The 23,577-nt window shown below is 43.1% G+C and overlaps 2 protein-coding genes and 1 long non-coding RNA gene across 5 annotated transcripts in view; 1 reads left to right on the forward strand and 2 right to left on the reverse strand.

Annotated features, from left to right (window-relative positions):
• AP3M2 (adaptor related protein complex 3 subunit mu 2) overlaps positions 1–19,450 on the reverse strand; it is a 66,158-nt gene extending 46,708 nt beyond the window's left edge. Inside the window, exon 1 of the mRNA XM_059685302.1 lies at positions 19,334–19,450. The gene's annotated coding sequence lies outside the window, so the exon portion shown is untranslated. The remainder of the gene's footprint in view (positions 1–19,333) is intronic.
• LOC132226434 (uncharacterized) lies at positions 250–13,315 on the reverse strand. The gene is made up of 3 exons (XR_009451054.1): positions 12,577–13,315; positions 11,106–11,202; positions 250–909 (listed from the first exon to the last, which is right to left on the reverse strand). It is a non-coding gene; the product is annotated as an uncharacterized LOC132226434 (long non-coding RNA).
• Positions 19,281–23,577, forward strand: part of KAT6A (lysine acetyltransferase 6A) — a 130,160-nt gene continuing 125,863 nt past the window's right edge. For 2 of the 3 annotated variants that reach the window (XM_059685299.1, XM_059685301.1), the window contains exons 1-2: positions 19,281–19,418; positions 21,901–22,810. In XM_059685299.1, the coding sequence (XP_059541282.1) occupies positions 22,211–22,810 (600 nt within the window). In that variant the 5' untranslated portion in view covers positions 19,281–19,418; positions 21,901–22,210. Of the gene's footprint in view, positions 19,419–21,501; positions 21,590–21,900; positions 22,811–23,577 lie in introns of all 3 variants that reach the window. The other variant, XM_059685300.1, reaches the window with a different exon arrangement.

The raw sequence follows: 23,577 nt of genomic DNA on the forward strand, positions 1-23,577 counted from the left end.
AGTCTATATAAATTGAGAGGCAAGAGAGGCAGGTGGTGTATAATGAGCCCAGATCTCTGAGTTGATGATAGATATTGTCTCCAAATAGCAGGTAGGAGGATTAGCTCCTGAAGGAAGAAGAAACTCCCTTGAAAGAAGATAATTGGTATGGTGGTGGAACATTCAGGGGTTTCACTCTTAATCCCAATATTCTCTATGAGATAGGAGGCAATATCATATTCTGAGATGGATAGGGTTCTTGAGAAGACACACAGGCTTGGAAAGAGTATGTTGAAAATTGAGGAATGGGAGAGATAGATGACAAAAGATACATAGAAAGATTAACAAGAAGAGCCACAGTCTTAGTTTAGGTTGGAGACCACTGATTTCTTCTTTGCCTTAGATTATTTATTACTGACATTTGCTGATTGTTAGTCTGTGCCAGGCATTGCACTAAGCATTCTGCATGTAATATTTCATTTAATCTTCACAACAACCCTACGACGTAGGTACCACCCATTATTCCCATTTTACAGATGATGACCTCAGACTAGAAAGGCTAACTAACATGCCCAAGGTCACTCAGCTAATTAATTGCAGAGTAGGTTCTCAACTTCAGTTTTGTCAATCCCAGAGCCTCTTTTCTAAACAGTGACACACTATTCATTAGTTAGGATTATTTTCTAGTGGCATATAGAATGAAAAATTCAAATAATCAGATCAAACAAGATACAAGTTTTATTTTCTATGTAAAGGAAGCTCAGAGGTAGGCAGCCCTGGGCTGGTGAGCCAGCTCTGCCATCATCAGATAACCAAGCTCTTTCAATCTTTTTGATCCACTATCTTTAACATGCAGCTTTTATCTTCAAGTTTTCTTCATGGCCCAAATGTCTCCTGGAGTTCCAGCCCTCATATTTGCATTCCAGAAAGCTAGAAGGTGCAAGAAGTAAAAGGATGATGTCAATGTCTGTCCCTTTTTGAAGAGCTTTCCTACAAATCTTACCCAATAACTTCTTGCATCTCATTAATGGTATCCCTAGAGTCAAGAAAAACTGGAATATATCATCTGAAGGGCATATTTTGCTGTTCAGGAAATAATTGAATTGTAACTGAGGAAGAAGCAGATATTGAGAAGGTAACTACCAGTGTTTGTCATATACTTGAAACATGTAAGAGAAAAGTTAACATTCTCTTTTTATTAGTATGCAAACTAGATAGTTCTTGCCAAGCTTTGCAAATTCATTAAGAAGTGGGCATGCTCTGCCCTAGCTGGTTCAACCCATGGACTGAAGGATCCTAGGTTCAGTTCTGGTCAAGGGCATGTACCTCGGTTGCAGGTTCGCCCAGGCCGTTGGCCCTGGGCTCTGGTCAGGGTGCAGGCGGGAGGCAGCCAATCAATGTGTCTCTCTCACATCAATGTTTTTCTCTCTTTGTCTCTTCCCCTCCTTTCCACTCTCTAAAAAACAAACAAACAAAAATCAATGGAAAAATATCCTCAGGTGAGGATTGACAAAAAAAAAAAAAAAAAGAAAAAGAAAAAGAAAAGAAAGAAGTGGGCATGCTCTTTCAGCAGGGGCTTTATAGTAAAGTATTTCAATAATGTCTCAGTGTTAAGGCTTAAATCTATCTATTATATAAAAAGCAAGTGGTCGTCCCGCCATCATGCCATAATGACCGATCAGCAGGAGGCTGCGTGTGTAGGGTGGGCAGGGCTGCGTGTGGGGCAAGGCGCACGCAGGTGGGCAGGGACTTGACATTGGAGGACTTGACCGGAGGCGCGGGTGGGTTTCTGGGTCCCGCCAGGATGGTGGGTGGGTTTCTGGGTCCTGTCTCCTGCGGTGGCGGCAGTGGCCGCGGGACTCTTTCTGGGTCTTGTGTGAATTCGTGCTCTGGGCCCCTAGTATATATATAAAAGCCTAAGCAACGGAAAGATCAAATGACTGAACGACCGAACGACCAGTCGCTATGATGTGCACTGGCCACCAGGGGGCAGATGCTCAATGCAGGAGCTGCCCCCAGGTGGTCAGTGCACTCCCACAGCCAACATCCCACGGCCAACCAATCTCCTGCGGCCGGCTGGCCAACCTCCTGTGGTCCCTCCCCCGAGCCAGCCAGCGCCCCCATCGGCCCCGATTGGAGGGACCGGCTGGCCAACCTCCCGCAGTCCCTCCCTCCAGCTGGCTGCCCACCCTCCCCTCCCAATTGGCCCCAATCACCAGCCAGGCTGAGGGACCCCACCCGTGAATGAATTCGTGCACCAGCCCTCTAGTATTATATAAGTTAGGAACCTTTTAGCATCTATAGCAGTGGTTCTCAACCTTCCTAATGCCGCGACCCTTTAATACAGTTCCTCATGTTGTGGTGACCCCCAATCATAAAATTATTTTCGTTGCGACTTCATAACTGTAATTTTGCTACTGTTATGAATCATAATGTAAATATCTGATATGCAGGATGTATTTAGGCGACCCCTGTGAAAGGGTCGCTCGATCCCCAAAGGGGTTGCGACCCACAGGTTGAGAACCGCTGCTCTATAGAAAACTGGGCACAAACTGCCTTAATGAACAAAGACCTTGATTAGATTAACTGGTGATGCCAGAGGCAGAATGGGCCTTAGAGATGTTTCGGGGCAGAATGGTTCCTGGTAATTGTTGAGTCTAAACACTTCTTTGTCACATCTGCAGGGAGAGAATGGGTCTGGCTTTCCAGTGTTGTCAAGGAAGAAGTTTCCCAGAAACCTTCAGTCCAACTTCTCCTGTTCCACTGGCAAAAATGGGGTAAAATGCCCTTTCTTGGACAAAGCATGGAATGGGATAAGAACACCTTTTGGCGAACTGGGCCACACTCCTTAGTCTGAAGTCAAGTCCCTCAATCATATTGTTTCTGGGAGAGGTGAAGTGAGGAGATATCGGAACATCAACCATAGTGTTGTCTATAGTGTTGTTATTGTTTTTTAAGACATATCAGGAGATATTTTTGCATTTCAGTGTTATCATGAAATACAGTGTATTAAAATGTTTCTGACTAATGGTTGAAAATATTATTTATTGCTTATAGATGGGTCTATCATGGAAATTGTAAAAATTGAATTTATTAAATAAGAATGAGAAAATTAAAAGAAAAAGAAGGGAGCCCAGTTACATACATTTAAAATTGTACTACTGTATTTGGCAAGAGTTTCATTTTCTTCTGTACTGAGAGACTGACATTTTCCTAGAATTTTATATGTGGTTAGTGCTTACCTTTATAAAATATTTTAAAATATTTTTGAAATTTACTTCTTACTGAATTTTATGAGATAACATACAGACAGAACCCCATCTAGAATCTAAAAACAGTAAGAGTTATTGAGTTTCTGTGGCTTCCAGTTTCCACTGTATAAGGCCTCTGAGAGGCTAGCAATCCTCCTATTTCCCTCTCTTACTCTTTCCTATGGGAATGGGAGAGACTTATCTGAATGGTGAGTTGGGGAGAAGGAACTGGGCAGCTCTATAATTACTAGCTGTACTATGTACTATGTAAATTATAAATCTATTTACATTTATTATTATTGATATATGTGAATTTTTTTTATCTGAAAAAGACTTTTTAAAAAAGTTTTAAAGATGTGAATTAAATCTTTTTATTTTTTTATTTTGTTTATTGATTAAGGTATTACATATGTGTTCTTATCCCCCCTGCCCCCCCTCCCTAAATTTTTTTCTTTTAGTAGTTATGATTTGAATTTCAACTTGACTACCTACCTTTTTTTTTTGCAAGAGAATGTTTTTATTTTTATTTTTTTATTAAATCTTTATTGTTTAGATTATTACAGTTGTTCCTCTTTTTCCCCCCCATAGCTCCCCTCCACCCAGTTCCCACCCCACCCTCTGCCCTTACTCTTGCCACCCACTGTACTCAACCATAGGTGTACAATTTTTGTCCAGCCTCTTCCCACACGTCCCAACCACACCCCCCCCCCCACCCAGGATAGTCAGTCCACTCCCTTTCTATGCCCCTGATTCTATTATATTCACCAGTTTATTCTGTTCATCAGATTATTTATTCACTTGATTTTTAGATTCACTTGTTGATGTGTATTTGTTGTTCATAATTTGTAGCTTTATCTGAGTCTGCAGATTCTTTCATCAGTTGTGCACAATTCTCAACCACTTTACTTTGAATATTACCTCTTCCTCTTTCTGTTAGCTCTTAAAAACTCTGCTAGGGCACCAGCTGGTTTGGCTCAGTGGATAGAGTGTCAGTCTGCGGACTGAAGGGTCCTGGGTTTGATTCCGGTCAGGGGCACATACCTGGGTTGCAGGCTTGATCCTTAGTGGGGGGGTGTGCAGGAGGCAGCCGATCAATTATTCTCTCTCATCGTTGTTGTCTCTATCTCTCTCTCCCTCTCCCATCCTCTCTGAAATCAATAAATATATATTTAAAAAACACACAAAACCAAAACTCTGTTAGGACAGATGGCAATTTGCTAACACATATCTTAACTAGCCTTTCATAATTTATCTTTTTATCATGGGCTGCATTCTTTGAAATTCCTCCAGATTTATCTCCTAGTTCAGTATTTAAACTTTGTCCATTATGCTGCTTAACTTTAATGTTTATTTCAATATTTTATTATGATAATTTTCAAAATATAGATAAGTTGAAATAATTTCACACTAAAATCCCATCTACCCACCACCTACATTCCACAATTAACATTTACTACAACTACAAATATATGCTTTATCACATATTTGGTCATTTGCCTATGCCTCAATGCATCCATCAGTCCAACTTTTTGTTTTTTAATCTCAAAGCTTGCCTGAGGGTATTCCTTTTTTTTTTTTAATATATTTTATTGATTTTTCACAGAGAGGAAGGGAGAGAGATAGAGAGTTAGAAACATCGATGAGAGAGAAACATCGATCAGCCGCCTCCTGCACATCCCCTACTGGGGATATGCCTGCAACCCAGGTACATGCCCTTGACCGGAATCGAACCTGGGACCTTTCAGTCCGCAGGCCGACGCTCTATCCACTGAGCCAAACCGGTTTCGGCCAGTCCAACTTTTGTTGTGCATATCAAAGTAAGTTGCAACATCAATACACTTACCCCCAATTCTCCCATTTAGTTTTTCTTTTTAATTCTTATATTTTCCATGTCTAGAAGGTCCATTTGCTCCTTTTTTCAATCTATCTGGTCATTTCTGATGTTTTCTTGCTCATTATTCATCTTTCCAGTTTCTCCTTTTATTTCTTACATATTTATTTACTGCATAGTCTATATTTAAGGTTGTCAGATTTAACAATTAAAAACACAGAATACCACCCAGCTGGCATGGCTCAGTAGTTGAGCGTCAACCTATGAACCAGGAAGTCATTGTTCGATTCCTGGTCAGGGCATATGCCCAGGTTGCTGGCTCGATCCCCAATGTAGGGGTGCAGGAGGCAGCTGATCAAAATTTCTTTCATCATTGATGTTTTTTTCTCTCTCTCCCTCCCCCTTTCTCTCTGAAATCAATAAAAAATATATTTTAAAAAACAACACAGAATATCAAGATAAATTTGAATTTCAGGTAAAAAACACAAAATTTTAGTATAAGGATACCCCAGATATTGCATGGGATATACTTATACTTTAAATTTATTAATTATCTGAAATTCAAATTTAACCAAGTACCCTGTATTTTATCTGGCCATTATCTAATAACTAGAGGCCCAGTGCACGAATCTGTGCACATCAAAAGGAAATTAATTAGAAGAAATATTTAAATATCACTATTCGCCCTTTCTCTATAATAGAAGTGTCAACCAAATTCATGACTGACAATGATAGATGGAAACACACACATGTAATTGGTGCCAGCGAGAGATTTATGTACAGTGGGGCCTTGACTTACGAGTGTCCCGACTAACGAGTTTTTCGAGATATGAGCCGTCTCTCGGCCGATTTTTTGCTTTGAGTTGCGAGCTAAAATTCGGGTTACGAGCCAGCTTCAGATACCCCACCGCTTGTTGGTGCAGCGAACGTCACAGTGAACACCACAACATCAGCCCAGCATCACGTGTCTCACTCGTTCACTTTTGATTTGACATACGAGTAATTTGAGTTACGAGCTCCGTCACAGAACGAATTAAACTCGTAAGTCAAGGCCCCACTGTATATAGATAAACTTGCTTAATTAGACCTGCTTTCTGATTTAGCTAAACTTTTTCCAGCCCAGTGAAGCACCCCAACTTCTCTTTCAGGTAACTGTCAGCAACACAGCAGTAAATATCAACATGAAGCAGATTACAGACAGTCCTTGGGTTACGTCGGACTCGACGTACATCATTTCGTGGTTACATCGCCATCTCCCATTTATTTATTAAAAAAAGTTCCATCATTTTGACGTATGTATATATGTGCTTTATTTTTTTTGTTTGTTTGTTTTTAATTTTTTTTAATATGTATTTTATTGAGTTTTTACAGAGAGGAAGGGAGAGAGATAGAGAGTTAGAAACATCGATGAGAGAGAAACATCGGTCAGCTGCCTCCTGCACATCTCCTACTGGGGATGTGCCCGCAACCCAGGTACATGCCCTTGACCGGAATCGAACCTGGGACCTTTCAGTCCGCAGGCCGACACTCTATCCACTGAGCCAAACCGGTTTCGGCTGTGCTTTATTTTTTTATTATTTATTTACCACAAGTAAAGGTCAGGAATTGTTATCTCTCTTTAAAAATTATTTTACTATTTCACTTCACTACTGCTGTGTATGTGCTCCATGTGAGTGACATAGGTGCGTATGTAGGTGGGTTCCAACTTATGGCAAAAATCGCATTACGTGACACTGTAGGAATGGATCTCCGACATAACCCTAGGACTTACTGTATTATTGTAAATCACACAGGGAGAACAAAGGGTGAAATATTTAACTGCAGCAGTGTTTGACTATATTCTGCGCAGTGAGAAAACCTGAAGTCATTTTCAAGGTCCACCATTTCTTACTTCTTTTCAGTCGGGTCAAGTTTCTAAGCTTTCTAAATCTCCGTTTTCTGGCTAAGGAAAAGAAAATAGGATTCCACCAAGTCTCTTATCTACCTACTCCAGGACTTCTGTGAAGATCAAATGAGATGAGGCACGGGAAAATGCTTCACAGACATTTGGTTAAAGTGTAAAATGTTTGCACCTGGCTTTAAGCAAGTCATGTTCCTGGGCTGAAGAAACTCCAAGGAGGCTAGTCGCCAGGGAGAGGAAACCAGGTGTTGCTATGTGACATCATTACCCAGCACCCAGAGCCACTGTTTCTGGGCTGGGCTGTGGGCCTCATTTTGCACCATGGGGTCTCGGCAGTGTTGGCTACATTTTGGTGGGCTGTCACTCCAGGGTGGTGGCGGGGCCTGTGTCCCACTTGTGGGAAGCTAGGTGTTGCTTTGTCGGTGCCAGGTCCATGGCGCCATTTCTTTGTAAATGGCCAGTGTGTGCCATGGCAGCTCCTGCGTTGAGCATCTGCCCCTGGTGGTCAGTGCACATCGTAGCCACTGGTCGGACATTTGGAGGGACACTTAGCATATTAGCCTTTTATATATATAGATTCCCATACTAAAGTCTTTCTAGGACTGGTTCATTTATTTTGCTGAATCTTCCTCATGATGGCTTGTGTATTTCCTTGTGTATTATGTGATTGGGGTTGTTGGCTCATCTTTGTTTAAATTTCTCTGTCAGATTTCTCCCAGGCCTAGGTTGAGGGTATATTCCTCCAGGGAATGTTGCATTCACTTCTGCCAGATGTCTGGGGCACTATAGATCTGATCTGCTTTAAACTAAAATCCACACTGACTGTTTTCTGCACCATGCAAAGAGTGAAAATTTGTCCAGGAACCCTCAAAAAAAGCTAGTAGCCACAAAATGTCAACAGAGGCATTTTATTTCTTAAAAAAAAAAAAGTTCTGCACAAAGATAACGTGCAAATTATTATTTTTGCGGTCTGCCTCATCTAGGGGTATATTTTCACAATTCTATTACCAGGTGCCCCAGGGAAGGGAAGAGGCTCTGGATCATTATGCAGCAGCTTCAGATGGACTTTTGTGCTAGGTCATTCCTGGCATCAAAAGAATTCCACCTGAATTCTTCAAAGGCACCTGCCCATTTATTTAAATGACTAAGTTTAATATTTTGGTTGGATTTTTCTTTCTTTCTTTTTCTTTTTTACTTTTATTTTAAAGATTTTTTGACAGAGAGAGAGAGAGAGAGAGAGAGAGAGAGAGAGAACCAGAGAGGGAAACATTGATGGGCTGCCTTCTGCATGCCCCTACTGGGAATGGAGCCTGCTACCGGGGTATGTGTCCTGACCAGGAATTGAATCAGCAACCTTCAGTGCATAGGATGAAGCCCAACCAACTGAGCCACACTTGCCAGGGCTTGGTTGGCTTTTTAGATGTTTTGTAGACCCTCCGGTTAGACTTATTGCTGGAAACCTGTGGTCTTTATTCATCAAGCAATCTTTTGATTTTATAAAGTTAAAGAGTTGCTTCAGGTGTTGTTAAATATGGAGACCCAAACCAGGCAGACCCTATTTGATTATAAATGTGTGTAAAACAAAAGAAGCAAAATTGAAGGCCTGGGGATGGGGGGCTAGAAGGGGTCAATGGGAAAAAAGGGGGACATCTATAATACTTTCAACAATAAAGATACATTTAAAAAATATATAAAAATGTTTTTAAAAAGCAGAATTCCTTTCAGAATTCTATCTTACCTTAAGAAGATAATCTTCTAGGTATAAAAATAAATAATTTAAATAGCCACATTAAAAAAAAAAGTGCAACTGGAATGACCAGTTGCACCAGTTCAGTGCACACATTCACCATGTCCCTTTAATATTAATAGTAATCCACCTTATTGGAGAGAACTAGAGGCTCTGATGGGGCCATTAGTGATCCCCGTGCCCTGCCTGGGGTTCTCCAGGTACGGCTTTTATTTCATATTCCTACACTCTGGCTTAGTTCCTCAAATTCACCCACAAGGCCTGAATGGCTGAGTCAGGAGGAGTGTTCAGCCTCTCCCAGGACAATGCTCCTGGTTGCACTGCCACCTGGATAATCTAGCCTGGGTTTGGGTTCTGATTCCCCCGTTCCTCATAAGAAGCAACTGCCTGGGGACACTTAAAAACTTTTTCTGATGAAGGATTTCAGACAGGCCTGACTCAGAACAGCTGAACTATTCTAACACTAGAGGCCCAGTGCACAAAATTCATGCACAGGTAGGGTCCCTAGCGGCTGCAGGCTACTGGCCAGGGCCTCCCTTCTCCAGCTGCCAACCGCTGGCTGAGGCCTTCCTTCATTCCATGCCCCGCCCGGTGGTCAGCACATGTCATAGCAAGTGATCGAACGCCCAGTCAGTCAAATTCCTGAGGGGACACTTTGCATATTAGGCTTATATATATATACTAGGGGCCCGGTGCACGAAATTCGTGCACAGGGTGTGTGTGGGGAGGGGAGTGTCCCTCAGCCCAGCCTGCCCCCTCTCACATACTGGGAGCCCTCAGGCGTTGACCCCCATCACCCTCCAATCGCAGGATCGGCCCCTTGCCCAGGCCTGATGCCTCAACCAGAGGCGTAGACCCCCATCACCCTCTGATCACCTGATCGGCCCCTTGCCCAGGCCTGACGCCTCCGCCAGAGGTGTCAGGCTTGGACAGGGGACCCCCATCTCGCCCTGATCACTGGCTCTGGCCCCCGCCCAGGCCTGAGGCCTCTGGCCCAGGAATCATGCCTGGGCAGGGGACCCCCATCTCCCTCTGATCGCTTGCTCCACCCCCCGCCCAAGCCTGACGCCTCTGACCCAGGCTTCAGGCCTGGGCAAGGGGACCATCATATCCCCCCAATCCCCGGCTCCGCCCCCCACCCAGGCCTGATGCCTCGGCCAGAGGAGTTGACCCTCATCACCCTCCGATCACCAATCACCGGATCGGCCCCTTGACCAGGCCTGAGGCCTCTGGCAGAGGTGTCAGGCCTGGGCAGGGGACCCCCAGCTCCCCACGGTTGCAGGCCCGCCCCTGCCCAGGCCTAACGCCTCTGGCCTAGGCGTCCGGCCCGGGCAGCGGGGACCCGCAGCTGCAGCGGCCCCGCGATCATGGGCTTCGCTTTAGGCCCAGGCAAGGGACCCCTAGCTCCCAGGACTGCCAGCTTCGACCGTGCCCAGCTCCCATCGCTGGCTCCACCCCTACTTCCTGCTATCACTGGCCAGGGCGGCAAAGGCGCCTGATTCTCCGATCATGGCTGGGGGGCAGGGCAAAGGCGGCCCTGGGGCCGCCTTTGCCCTGCCCCCCAGCTCTTAGCTCCCCCCTGGGTTTCCGATCACTGTCAGTGGCAGGGGGCTTCTTCCTGCTTTCCCTTTCGCCTCCCTGCATTGTGCCTACATATGCAAATTACCCGCCATCTTGTTGGCAGTTAACTGCCAATCTTAGTTGGCAGTTAACTGCCAATCATAGTTGGCAGTTAATTTGCATATAGCCCTGATTAGCCAATGAAAAGGGTATCGTCGTACGCCAATTACCATTTTTCTCTTTTATTAGATAAGATATATATATATATATATATATATATATATAGAGAGAGAGAGAGAGAGAGAGAGAGAGAGAGAGATTGTACCTCAAAATGGGAGGAATGTGTACACAAGGGTGTGAATATCCTATAACAGTGGTTCTCAACCTTCTAGCCCTTTAAATACAGTTCCTCATGTGGTGACCCCCAACCATAAAATTATTTTCGTTGCTACTTCATAACTGTAATGTTGCTATTGTTATGAATCGTAATGTAAATATCTGATATGCAGGATGGTCTTAGGCAACCCCTGTGAAAGGGTCGTTCGACCGCCAAAGGGGTCGCGACCCACAGGTTGAGAACCGCTGTCCTAGAGAAATCAGGATCTCTATACAAAATTTCCTTCTCCCTTGGCATCCGAGCAAGGAGTACTGGGAGACGTAGCCTTTGTCAAGTCATTAACAAACGGCCATGCTACATCCTTATTTTAGGACAATTAGGTGCCTAATTAAGGTCTACTTAAATGATTTGTTCCAGCCTTAGCTGGTTTGGTTCAGTGGATAGAGCGTCTGCCTGCAGACCAAAGGGTCCTGGGTTTGATTCTGGTCAAGGGAACGTACCTCAGTTGCAGGCTCCTCTCCGACCCAGGGCCGTGGTCAGGGTGCATGCAGGATGCAACCCATCGAATTTCTGCCTTTCCTTCTCTCTCCTCTCTCTCTAAAAATCAAGGAAAAATATCCTCGGGTGAGGATTTAAATAAATAAATAAATAAATAAATAAATAAATAAATAAATAATTTGTTCCGGGGGGGGGGGGGGGGGGGAGAATTAACTCCAAGATGAGCTGCCTTATGAGCTATACTAGACAGCTCATACAAATAATACTACATATCAAAGCAGGTGGAAACTTTTAGTTGCTAGTTTGTGCTTAAAAAAATGTACAAATGTTTACCTCACTAGAAAGCCTGTACAGCAAGTTTAATGAGTATCTCCCCATAGATTGATTATTAGTTGCAAAGAGGAAAATATGAATTCTATATTGGTGAAAACAGGCAATAACTTTACCAGGTGATCAAAATTAATGTCACCAACTAAACATCTGTATTAAAAAATAAGAAATATTTCAAATCAATAATTTAACATTCCAACTAAAGAAACTGGAAAAAGGAGAGAAAACTAAACCCAAAACAAGCAGGAGGGAAATAACAAAAATGAGAGTGAAAATAAATGAAATAGAGGGTAGAAGAACAACAGAGGAAATAAACCAAAGCAAAGTTTGCTTCTTAAAAAAATATCAAGAAAATTGATAAACCTTTAGCAAGATGAAGGATAAAAAATGAATGAAATTACTAAAATCAGGAATGAAAAGGGAAACTCACTCCAACCTTACAGGAAAAAAAAAGGAATAAAAGGGGATACTATGAAAAACTGTATGTACCTAAATTAGGCAAGCAGATGAAATGGACAAACTCCTAGATAGACAAAAAGTACCAAAACGGACTCAAGAAAAAACAGAAAATCCAAATAGACCTCTAACAAGTGAAGAGATTGAATTAGTAGTTTTAAAACTTCCCATAAAGAAAAACTCAGGCCCAGATGATTGCATTGATGAATTCTACCAAACATTTAAAGAATTATACCAGTCCTTTACAAACTCTTCCAAAATGTGGAAGAGGAGATAACACTTCCCACTTGATTTAACAAGGACAGTACTATCCTGATTCCAAAACTAGATAAAGATATCGCAAGGAAAAAACACTATAGATCAATAGCCCTTAGTAATATAGAGCAAATATCCTCAGTAAAATACTACCAAACTCAATCCAGCAACATATAAAAAGAATTATATACCATGACCATGTGAGATTTATTCTAGAAACTCCAGGTTGGCTTAAGATATGAAAATGAATTAATGTAATACACCAAATTGGGAGAATTTAGGGCAAAAATCATTTGATCATTCCAATAGATACATACAGATAAAGCATTTGACAAAATCTGCCAACCTTTCGTGATAAAAATGATCAACAAAACAAGAACAGAAAGGAACTTACTTAATTTGATAAGTGGCATCTATAGAAAACAAACAAACCTGCATGTCTTCCTGTTTAAGATCAGGAACAAAAGATCAGGATGTCTGCTATCACCACATCTCTTTAACATTGTACTGGAGGTTCTAGCCAGGGCAATTACACAAGAAAATAAGTCACCCAGATTGGAACAGAAGGACTAAAACAGATGACATGCTCTTGCATATATCAAAAAATCCAAAGGAATTAAATTAAAAACTATTAGAGCAAATAAATGAGTTCAGTAAGTTTGCAGGGCACAAGTTCAATATGCAAAAATCAATCATATTTTTATACTTTAGAAATGAACATTGCAACAATAAAATTAAGAAAAACTATTCTATTTACAATAGCATCAAAAAGAATAAAATACTCAGGGATAAATTTAATAAAAGAGGTGTAAGATATATGCTGAAAACTACAAAATGTTGTTGAAAGAAATTTCCTAAGATTCCAACAAATGAAAACACCTACCCTGTTCATGGACGGTAAATACTTAATATTAAGATGACAGTACTCACCATATTGCTCTACAGATTCAACTCAATCCTAATAAAAATTCAGCTGGTTTCTTTGCGGAAATGGACAAACTGATCCTAAAACACACATGGAAATCAAGAAGAGCCAAAATAATCTTCAAAAAGACAGAGTTGGAAGATTCATAATTTTCAACTTCAAAACTTAATACAAAGTTTCAGTCATCAAGATGGTATGGTACTGGTCTACAGGTATACAAATAGATCCACTGAATAGAATTGAGAGTCCAGCCACAAACCCTTATTTCTATGATCAGTTGAATTTGGATGGGGTGCCGGCTGGTTTGCCCTGAAGGGTGTCCTGGATCAGGGTGGGGGTCCCCACTGGGGTGCCTGGCCAGCCTGGGTGAGGGGATGATGGCAGTTTGCAGCTGGTAACACACCCTTCAGGGTGGGGGTCCCCACTGGGGTGCCTGGCCGGCCTGGGTGAGGGGATGATGGCTGTTTGCAGCTGGTCACACACCCTTCAGGGTGGGGGTCCCCACTGGGGTGCTTGGCCAGTCTGGGTGAGGGGCTGAGGGCTGTTTTCAGGCTGGGGGTGACTGAAGCTCCCAACCGCTCCTTTTTTTTAAAATTTATTCTGGGCCAGCTTTAGCTTGAGGCTTGGCTCCAGCTCTTAGGCCTCCGCTGCTGAAAGTAGGTTTCTGGCCTTTGCATACAATGTTGCGATTCTGCTGGCTGAAGTCCGGCAGTATTCATTACAATGTTTCTTAAACTGCAGGCTAAGAGGCCTGCAGCCACAGGTGGGGAACGTTGGTTTCCTCCATCACTGAGGCAAGCAAGCCTCATGTTAGTTTCAAGCTGCCTGGCTGCCGGCCGCCATCTTGGCTGACAGTTAATTTGCATATCTCACTGAGTAGCCAATGAAAAGGGTAGCGGTTGTACACCAATTAGCATGTTTCTCTTTTATTAGTGTAGATATCAAATCATCACATGTACACCTTAAACTCATACATTGTTATATGTCACATATCTTTTCTTTTTATTTATTTTTTTCTTCATTGACTTGAGAGAGAGAGGAAGAGAGAGGGAGGAGAAGAGAGAGAGAGAGAGAGATTTGTTTCACTTATTCATTGGGTGATTCTCGCATGTGCCTTGACCAGGGCTTAAACCCGCAACTTTGGCATATCCAGACAATGCTCCTGAGCTACCTGGACAGGGCACTTATCTATAATAATAAAAGTATAATATGCTAATTAGACCGGACATCCTTCTGGACGAAGCTGGGGCTGCAGCCTCAGGATCGAGGCAGCCCCTGTGGCTGCAAAGGCCTACTCTTGCACGAATTTCATGCATTGGGCCTCTAGTATCTTAATAAAATGGGAGAAAAAGAAATGAAAAGACAACCCACAAAATGGGAGAAAATATTTGCAAATCATTTATCTGATAATGGACTTGTATCCCAACACAAAATACTCTTATAACATGCCCTGGCTCAGTTGTTCAGTTGGTTGGAGCATCCTCCCAATAAGGCAAGGTTGAGGGTTCAATCCCTAGTCAGGGCACATGAAGAGTCAACTAATGAACACTAGCTGGTTTGGCTCAGTGGATAGAGCATTGGCCTGTGGACTGAAGGGTCCTGGGCTCGATTCTGGTCAAGGGCACATGTCTGGGTTGTGGGCTCCATGCCTAGTAGGGGTCATGCAGAAGATAGCATGATTCTCTCTCATCATTGATGTTTCTATCTCTCTCTCCCTGTCCCTTCCTCTCTGAAATCAATAAAAAAATTTTTTAAAAAAGCATCAACCAATGAGTGCATAAGTGAAACAAATCGATATCTGTCCCTTTCTAAAAATCAATAAAAAACCATCAAAAAGAAGGAAAAAAATAGCATTTCTTCCCCACCATCAAAACTTGACAATGAAAAAGCAACCCAATTTAAAAATACACAATTGATTTGAACAGACATTTCTCCAAAAAAGATATGTGAATAGTTCTTAAGCATATGGAAAATACTCAACATCATTACTCAATAGGGGAAATCAAATCCACAATACTGTTCTGCTTTACACCCACTAGGATAGCTATAAATAAAAAAGATGAACAATAACAAGTTCTGGTCAGGATATGGAGAGTAAACTGCAGTCTCAGGTTGCTGGTGGAAACATAAAATGGTGGATACTTTGAAAACAATTTGGCATTTCCTCAAAAATTTAAATGTAGAGTTACAAATATGACACCAGAATTTCCAACTGGGCCATTTTTAAATGTATAGGTCAGTGGTGTCAAGTACATTCCCACTGCTGCGAAACCATCATCACCACCCACTTCCAGATTCCTTTAATCTTGCAGGACTAAAACTCTGCAATTAAACAGTAACTCCCCAATACCTCCTCCCCACCCACCCCACCCCCCACAACCACCATTCTACTTTCTGTCCTTGTGAATTTACTACCCTAGTCATACAGTGGTATCATACAGCTTTTGTACTTTTGTGACTGGCTTATTATTCACTTAGTTCACATAATGTTCTCAAGGTTCATCCATACTGTAGCATGTGTCAGAATTTCCTTCCTTTTTAAGGTTGAATAATATTTCATTGTGTGTACATACCACATTTTGTTTATCCACTCATCCATCAATGGACATTTGGGTTGTTGCCACCTCTTGGCTCTTGTGAATTGCTGCTATGAATAAGGATGTGCAACCATCTTTTCAAGACTCTGCTTTCAATTCTTTTGGATATGTTCCCAGAAGTCGGATTGCTGGATCCTATGGTATTTCTAATTTTTCTTTTGAGACACCATCATACCAATTAATGCATAATACACAAGAATTCAAATTTCTTCAAACCTCATTAACACTGTGTTTTTTTGTTTTTTATATTACTTTTTAGAGAGAGAGAGGCACGGAGAGGGAGAGAGAGAAACATCAATATGAGAGTGAAACATCTATCAGCTACCTCCTGCATACCCGCTACTGGGGATCAAGCCTGCCCATTGGTGCACAGGGCCAACGCCCAAGCAATTGAGCCACACCAGCCAGGTCAATGCTGGTTGTTGTTTTTTTTTTTATAGTATACATCCTAATGGGTGGTATTTCATAGTGACTTTGACTTTGCATTTCCCTAATGATTACTGATGTTGAGGATCTTTTCATGGGTTTATTAGCCAGTTGCATATCTTTTCTGGCAAAGTGTCAATTCAAGTCTTTCATTTATTTTAAAAAATCAGATTATTTTACACTTGATTTTTGTATATGTATGATCTTATATCCTGCAACCTTGATTAACATTAATTCTAGTTGTTTGTAGATTCTGTAGAATTTCCTAGATAGAAAATCATGTCATCTAAGAGTAAAATGTTTCATTTCTTTCTTTCCAATTTAGATGACTTTTATTTTCTTTACTTATTGATCGATGTTTCTCTCTCTCCCTCTTCCTCTCTCTCAAATTAATTTTAAAAATATTTTAAATTAAAAATCCTTGACAACAAAAAACACAAAAGGGAAATAGTGGAAGCATATTATTCTAAAGTTTTAGCACTCTTGGGAAAGTAGTGTAAGCAATCATTTATATCAGAGTACAATAAGTCAAATAAACATATTGCAATCTCTGAGATTTCTAAAAGAATGTGTAATTAATAAGCTAACAAAGGAGGTTAATGCTTTTAAAATACTTTAATTAATTAAAAATAAGGCAAGAAACAAAAAAATAAAGGATATAAAGTAAGTGGACAAAAGGAAATAAATAGTAATATTCAGGCATAAATCCAAACACAGCAGTAATTATATTAAATGTAAATGGACTAAAAATTTTTCCTGTTGAAACAAGGATAAGCAACCTTTCAATTTTAGGCTTAGCTAGACTGCATAAAATATTGTTACCAACTACAACTGAAAAGGCAGGGATTCCTAGAGCAAGATGTGGAAGAGGGAAGTAACTTTTAGCTGCCAGCTCTGCAGGGCTGAATTCTTTGTAAAGTTTGAAGCAAGAAAAGCTGTCCTTTCAGTACTGTGGATTGTTTTTAACATGCAAAAGATGAGGACTTTAATCTGTCTTTGTTGCAGACCTTTTATTTTGAGGAGTCCTCTACAATGTGCCCTAAGTAATGCAAATGTAAAGTAAAGTCTCTCTTTGGAAGCCGTTTGGAAAGCTAAACTGTACTTTGTTGTCGCAAATTGTTTTAAATTCTTGCTACTGTGTGCTTAATTTCCAGTTTGGTCTTTTCACAGGAATGATTATGGCTAGTTTTCTTCCAATGATCTATCCAAAGGCAAACAGACCATCTCTATACATTTTATTTTTCTTTTGATGACCACATACTACTCTCACATGAAGAACTAATTTTCTTTCTATTAATATGCTTTTATCTGTCCTCTTTGGGAAATAAAAACCTTTTTTAAAAAAAATTCCTGTATGTATTTCCATTACAAATAGCTCCCACTTTACTTGAGAATGCATCTGTCTGATTACTCTAGGGTGGAAAATATCCTTTCTAATAGATTATCTTCTATCTCCAAATTTGTCTCCTAATTTGGGGCTGGGGCAGGGAAGTAGGGTGATTCAGTAAATCTCATCACACCACACTTATGTTATCAGTGTCAGTGCTAGGATATTGAGTTGGCCAGACCACCATATAAACATATAAGTTTTTATGTTAGTAGTGAATAGAAACAGCCTAAAAATTAGAGTAGAGACAATCTATAGAGATAGTAAAGTATATGTTGAGGTATAAACACTCAAGACTTGAGTTGTGGGGGGGAGGGTGTAGAAATTCCACCTTTCTTAATGGCTTAAAATTGTTCATTCACTATCAACTTTCTTTTGTTTTTTGAGTCTGTACTGCTTGTACAATACTGCCATGGAGATGCAAAGAGACATCCTAGAACAGTATATACAAGGGAACATATTAATAAAATATATACAAAGGCCACACACAAAATGCCAAAGTAATGTAAAGTAAATGCAAATGTAAAAAAAGGGGAAGGATGGAGGCAAATGGTCAATACAGCCAAAGTTTATAAACATCGAAGTTAAGGAAGTGAGAGGGTGGTCTTCAAAAGGTAAAACTGGGATAAAATGAGGTGTTAGGGGAGACAGTCTATGCAGGAAGCAGATAAAGGTCTAGGAGCAGGAAAACATACGCAAAGTTATTACGCATTTAGTATGTCTTTTCATTTGTCATTTATGGCCTTTCCAGTGAATGCAGTAAAAAAAAAAACACAAAAAAAACACCAACCCACAAAAAAAGTATGACTCAATCTCTGCCTCAAGGAGTTTAAACTAGATGAGAGAAAAGACAAAGAAACAGGCAGCCAGCAGAGGACAGTCGGGCCATAAAAAAGTGCCAGTTCATGGTTCAGCCATCATTTCGGACAAGAGCAACGCTGCACGGGGCGAGCAGACGGACGGGCACTGGCCGGAGACAGACCGCGGCTGCAAACTCAGACGTGTGCCACAACAGCCGAGTGACCTTGTGCAAGTCTCCCGACCCTAGTTTGCTACAAAAACGACTCTGCTTAAGGTCCAACAAGTCTCTCACTGTGCAGACTTGACAAAGAGCTCGGCGCGGTGTCTGAGCTCCTACCCTCTCCCCGCGTCTCCTCGCACCCGCTCTGTTCCCGACCGAAGGGAGGAGCGAGGTGTGTGGGGCGCGCCAGGCGAGCAGAAGGGGCAGGATGGAGGGAGGCAGCCTCCTCCTGGCACCTGCCCACTCCCCGCCCACCCGGCTCCTGGCCTCGGGTTCCGGGGGAGTCCGGGTGCCAGTGGGGCGAGGGCTCCGAAGTGGGCTGGGAGGCTCTGCTAACTGTAAACACGGCCGCCATCCAGAGTTCAGATTCCGCCCGGCCGCCGGATTTCCGGACCGCACCGACACCACCCCGCCCGTGCTCCCGCCCTCAGTCTCCCCAGCTGTGTAATGGGGACACACCATCTCCTCTCCCGAGTCTCCGGCCGACCTAGCCGCGTGAGAAAGGCGAGAAGGAGCCCCGAGCTGCTGGCCTCCAGCCCCACCGGGCCCTCCTCCCACTTCAGCTTTGGCCTTTTGTACCGGCCCCACGTGACCCGCCCGGCCGGCTCTTCCCTCCGATCCCGCCCCGCCCTCCGGCCCTTCCCGGCACTCGGCCCCGCGACTCCCGCTCCGCGGCCGCCCCCCTCCCGCGCTCGCTCCCCCGCCCGCCCCCCGTCGCCTCCCTCCCGGGCTGTTCCCGCTCCCTCCCCCAGGCGGCCCTTCCCTCGCGAAGCTTCCCCTCCCCCCGCGGCTGTTCCGCCGCTTCGCCGCCCCTCCCCCCGGCCGGAGCTCACTGTCTCCAAGATGGCGGTCGTGTCAGTTTGGGGCATCTCCGCGGTCCGACCCGGGTCCCCGGGATTCCGGCTCTCTTCGCCCCCGGTAAGTAGCCGCGGGGCCACCCCCGACCGCCTTCGGCCGTCGAGCCCGAGGCGGAGCCCTTCCGGGGCCCGCTCGGCCGCCTCGCGGGGTCGGCGGGCGGCTGCAGGCCCCGCCGCGGCCTGCGCCGCCTCCCGCTGCTCTGCGCCAGGCCTCGGGCTGGGGCACCGCGGCCGCCCCCTCGCGCCGGGCCGGCGCCGGGCGCACCCCGCCCCGCGGACCGCGCGCGGCAGGCCCGACTCTCCCTTCGCCCGCCCGCGGGTCGGGCGCCGCCGCGGGTGCCGGCGGGCGGGCGGAAGGCGAGCGGCCCAGGCCGCGAGCCCCGGGCTGGGCTGTGCTGTGCCGGCGAGCCCGCTCTCCCTCGGGGGCGCACCCACCGCCGCGGCCCCACCTGCGCCCCGCCGCCCCTTCTGCCCGCGCTCCGGCTCGGGCCCGGGGCGCGGAGATCCCGGCGGGGCCGTGGCGGCCAGTGGGGGTGACAGGCGGGCGGGTGTTGTGGTGCGGAGGAGGCAGCACGTGTGGTGTGGTGTCTGCCGGGCTGTCAGCCCGGGCGCCGGGAGGGGAGGCGGCGGGCGGCCTGTCAGCGCCGGCCGGTGTGGACCGGAGCCGCCCGACCTGTCAGGCTTCCCGGGCAGCCCGCGCGCCCCCGGCCCTCCTCGGAAGCGGCCGCTGCGGATGCGAAGGGGAGATACGCTCCTCGGAACCCCTTCACGTGATTTCATTGTTAATTTAGTCCTCGGGTTCTGTTTCCATTTAGTGGGAACGGCGTGCCCGCTGGCAAGCGGCCGGGGGGGTGCTGTTTCAAGTTTTCAAGTTTCTTGCTCTTTTGAAAAGCGAGCGCGAAGAGGTGCTTGGGGGTGGGGACTGGAGCCCGGGAAGGGCCGTCGGAAGCGAGGGTGCGTTCTCCCCGCCGGCTGGTGCCCGTGCGGAGCTGGAGGTTCAAGTCTGCCGGCGCCTTCCTTTCGGGAGAGGTGGGGACGGGGCGCTGCCATTCATTCCTTCACCTGGGAGCGTAATCAATTAGGCTGTTGCTAGTTTCTTCAACTCAGGTGGTAGCTTCTCACTTCGCTCAGCGTTAATGTCTTCATAATGAACTTTCCTAGAGTAATAACACTGTGATTTCTGTCCTCTTGAGACGCTCACCCAAATGAAGGATAGAGCGCTCTCAGGGGGCTTCTTTTTAGTCAAATAATTTAAAAATAAATCTGGGCTCTTAAGGCTTGAGTATTTCCTTAAGCCTTTTCTTTCCTAGCATGGTTAGCAGTACGATTTCTTTCCTAATATCTTTTGGTTTTCCTTTGGATTCTAATGTCACTCTTTCACTCTTAATAATTGCCGTGGGAGGCCTATCTTTAGCATTGTTTATGTTGTCATGTGAATGCTCCTCAATAAGAGCAGAGGTCTAAAAACACTTTCGTTAAATTTATTTTTTGGAACTAAAGGAGTTATTTAGATTGAGACTTCATTATTTTGGTGATTTTTAAAAAAGATTAGTGTCTGCCAGTCTCTTTTGTCTGAAAGGATAATGACTGATCCTGGGAGAGGCAGTATATTTATATGTTTGTGTTTTACTTATTAATGTTTATCTCCGGACAGCAGTCTTGAATCTCTGAGATCTCTTTAGACCCACAAACAGGGAATACATTTTTTTCTATGCCGTACATTTCAAAATCTGTAGTGTGTGCATTTGAACACAGTGGTTCTGGGCCTTTCCCATTTCTGGTTTATCTGAAGACTAATTATAAACATTTTGACAGTTGTTACACTCCCTCCAAATATATTGAAAATGTTTGGCTATGAGAAGCTATTGGCATGTAATTCTTAAAATTTGAATGGAATTAGATTATTTAAAAATTCCTTAAGTACTTTTCACGCAACTATTTTCAGTATTATTTTTGTTTTCATTTGGAATGTTTAAAGTAATGTATTTAAAATATGCACGTGATCTGTGTAAATTCTACTTGTTGTTTCTTTAATACATGAAATAGTTAAAATGTTCTCAGTGGTTTTCTTATTGACTGTTTTTATCCAGTCTGAATGCCTGGAATTTTAAAAGATGGAAGAGTCACTCTTACTTTCATTACAGGCTTCTTTCTACTAATCCAGATATTTGTTGAAGTGCTGAATAGTTTCTTGGGGAAAGATGTCAAGGAAGAGTTTCAGTTCATAGACTGGTGAGCAGAGATTGTGGAGCAAAGAACAGCCAGCACCCTCTGGTTACTTGTAGCCTAAGGTCATTCATAGTGCATCTCATTTTGTTTCCTCATTGTATCCTAATTATTCAACTTTTTCTTTTCTTTTCATTTTTATCCCAGTGGTTTGCATACATGATTGTTTTGGAATGTTGATAGAAACATTCAAACTTCTACAGGTGCTTAGTAAACACTATTTGATTGTTTTTAAAGACCGGGATATTTCTTCAGTTATAGCTTATTCACAAAATGGGCCTTGATAGAAAACTGACTTTGTTTTAATTTTTTTTCAGGCATAGATGCACACTTTCCTGCTGGGAATGAGATGTTCTTGAATTTTTACAACTTTATGAAGAGACGCATATGTGGTGCTGTTGAGAAACCTATTGGGAAGCTTGGAAACATTTCAAATAAGTTATTTAGGTTTCTAAAGTAAAGTGGGAGGCATTCTGTTTTGTGAAAGGAGGAAGGACTTAGGCCAGAAAACTTGTATGCTATGGTTAACTGGTTCCCAGCCTCCGAGAATGCTGTTTTCCATGGTGTAAAACTTACTCAGCATCAGGATAAGGGATAACGACTCTATGGATATACGAATCCTTCACCATGGTAAAACTCGCTAACCCGCTGTATACGGAATGGATTTTGGAGGCCATCAAAAAAGTGAAGAAACAGAAACAGCGCCCTTCAGAAGAAAGGATATGCAATGCAGTGTCTTCATCCCATGGCTTGGATCGTAAAACTGTTTTAGAACAACTGGAGTTGAGTGTTAAAGATGGAACTATTTTAAAAGTTTCAAATAAAGGTCTCAATTCCTATAAAGATCCTGATAATCCTGGGCGAATAGCACTTCCTAAACCTCGAAACCATGGAAAATTGGACAATAAACAAAATGTAGATTGGAATAAACTGATCAAGCGGGCGGTGGATGGCTTGGCAGAGGCCGGTGGCTCAACTTTGAAAAGCATTGAACGATTTTTGAAAGGTCAGAAGGATGTGTCTGCATTATTTGGAGGCAGTGCTGCCTCAGGTTTTCACCAGCAGTTCCGATTGGCTGTTAAACGCGCCATTGGCCATGGCAGACTTCTTAAAGATGGACCTCTTTATCGGCTTAACACTAAAGCAACCAATGTGGATGGGAAAGAGAGTTGTGAGTCTCTTTCCTCTTTACCTCCAGTGTCACTCCTTCCACATGAAAAGGATAAGGTGAGAATGGTATATGCATCAGTGCTTATAGAGATGATTATGTGTTATGCTACAAAGTCCAATTTCTAGGAAGTAATATAGAAGTTACACAAGTTTGGTGTTTGGAGACTTGTGCAATAATCAGCTTTGTGTGACAGGTGTAACTACATTGGTCAGGAATACAGTATCCTATATGTATTAGTAAAGTTCTGGGGAGTTGAGTTTTGATTCACAGATGGTATACCTTCCTGTGCTTTGTTTTATGCTGTTATTTTTGTGCAGTTGAAAGTATGTCTTCTTAACAGCAAATTTTGGTCCTTAAGTAGATATTTGGGGATGAGGAGAAGAGAGTTTTGTTAATAGCTGTTTTCTTACATTGACCTAGTGTCCTAGCTGTATATTTATCTCAATTGCTCTGAATTGTAGTTCTGTGGAAAGTGGTAGTAATTTAAGTTGTTGTACACCTTGAATACAATAGTAAAATACTCTTCATTTTGCTTAAGATCAAGGAGTCTGCTTCTAGGATCATAAGATTGTAAAGTTAACATTGAGTATAGGGTGTGGCAAAAGTAGGCTTATAGTTGTGAATATGCAAAGGAGTTTATTCTTATATTATTTACTAATTATTTTCCATATGAACAACTTTAAACCTACTTTTACCACACCCTGTATAAAATATTTAAGATTTGATCTAAATTTACTGCAGTTAATAAATCTCACCTATAGAATTTTGTTTAAATAACAATTGAAAATTAACAGTATTTTTCTTTGAAGTTTTTAGCGATCTA

This window comes from Myotis daubentonii, chromosome 2, assembly GCF_963259705.1.
Source record: "Myotis daubentonii chromosome 2, mMyoDau2.1, whole genome shotgun sequence".
In the NCBI taxonomy this organism is placed as follows: Eukaryota; Metazoa; Chordata; class Mammalia; order Chiroptera; family Vespertilionidae; genus Myotis; species Myotis daubentonii.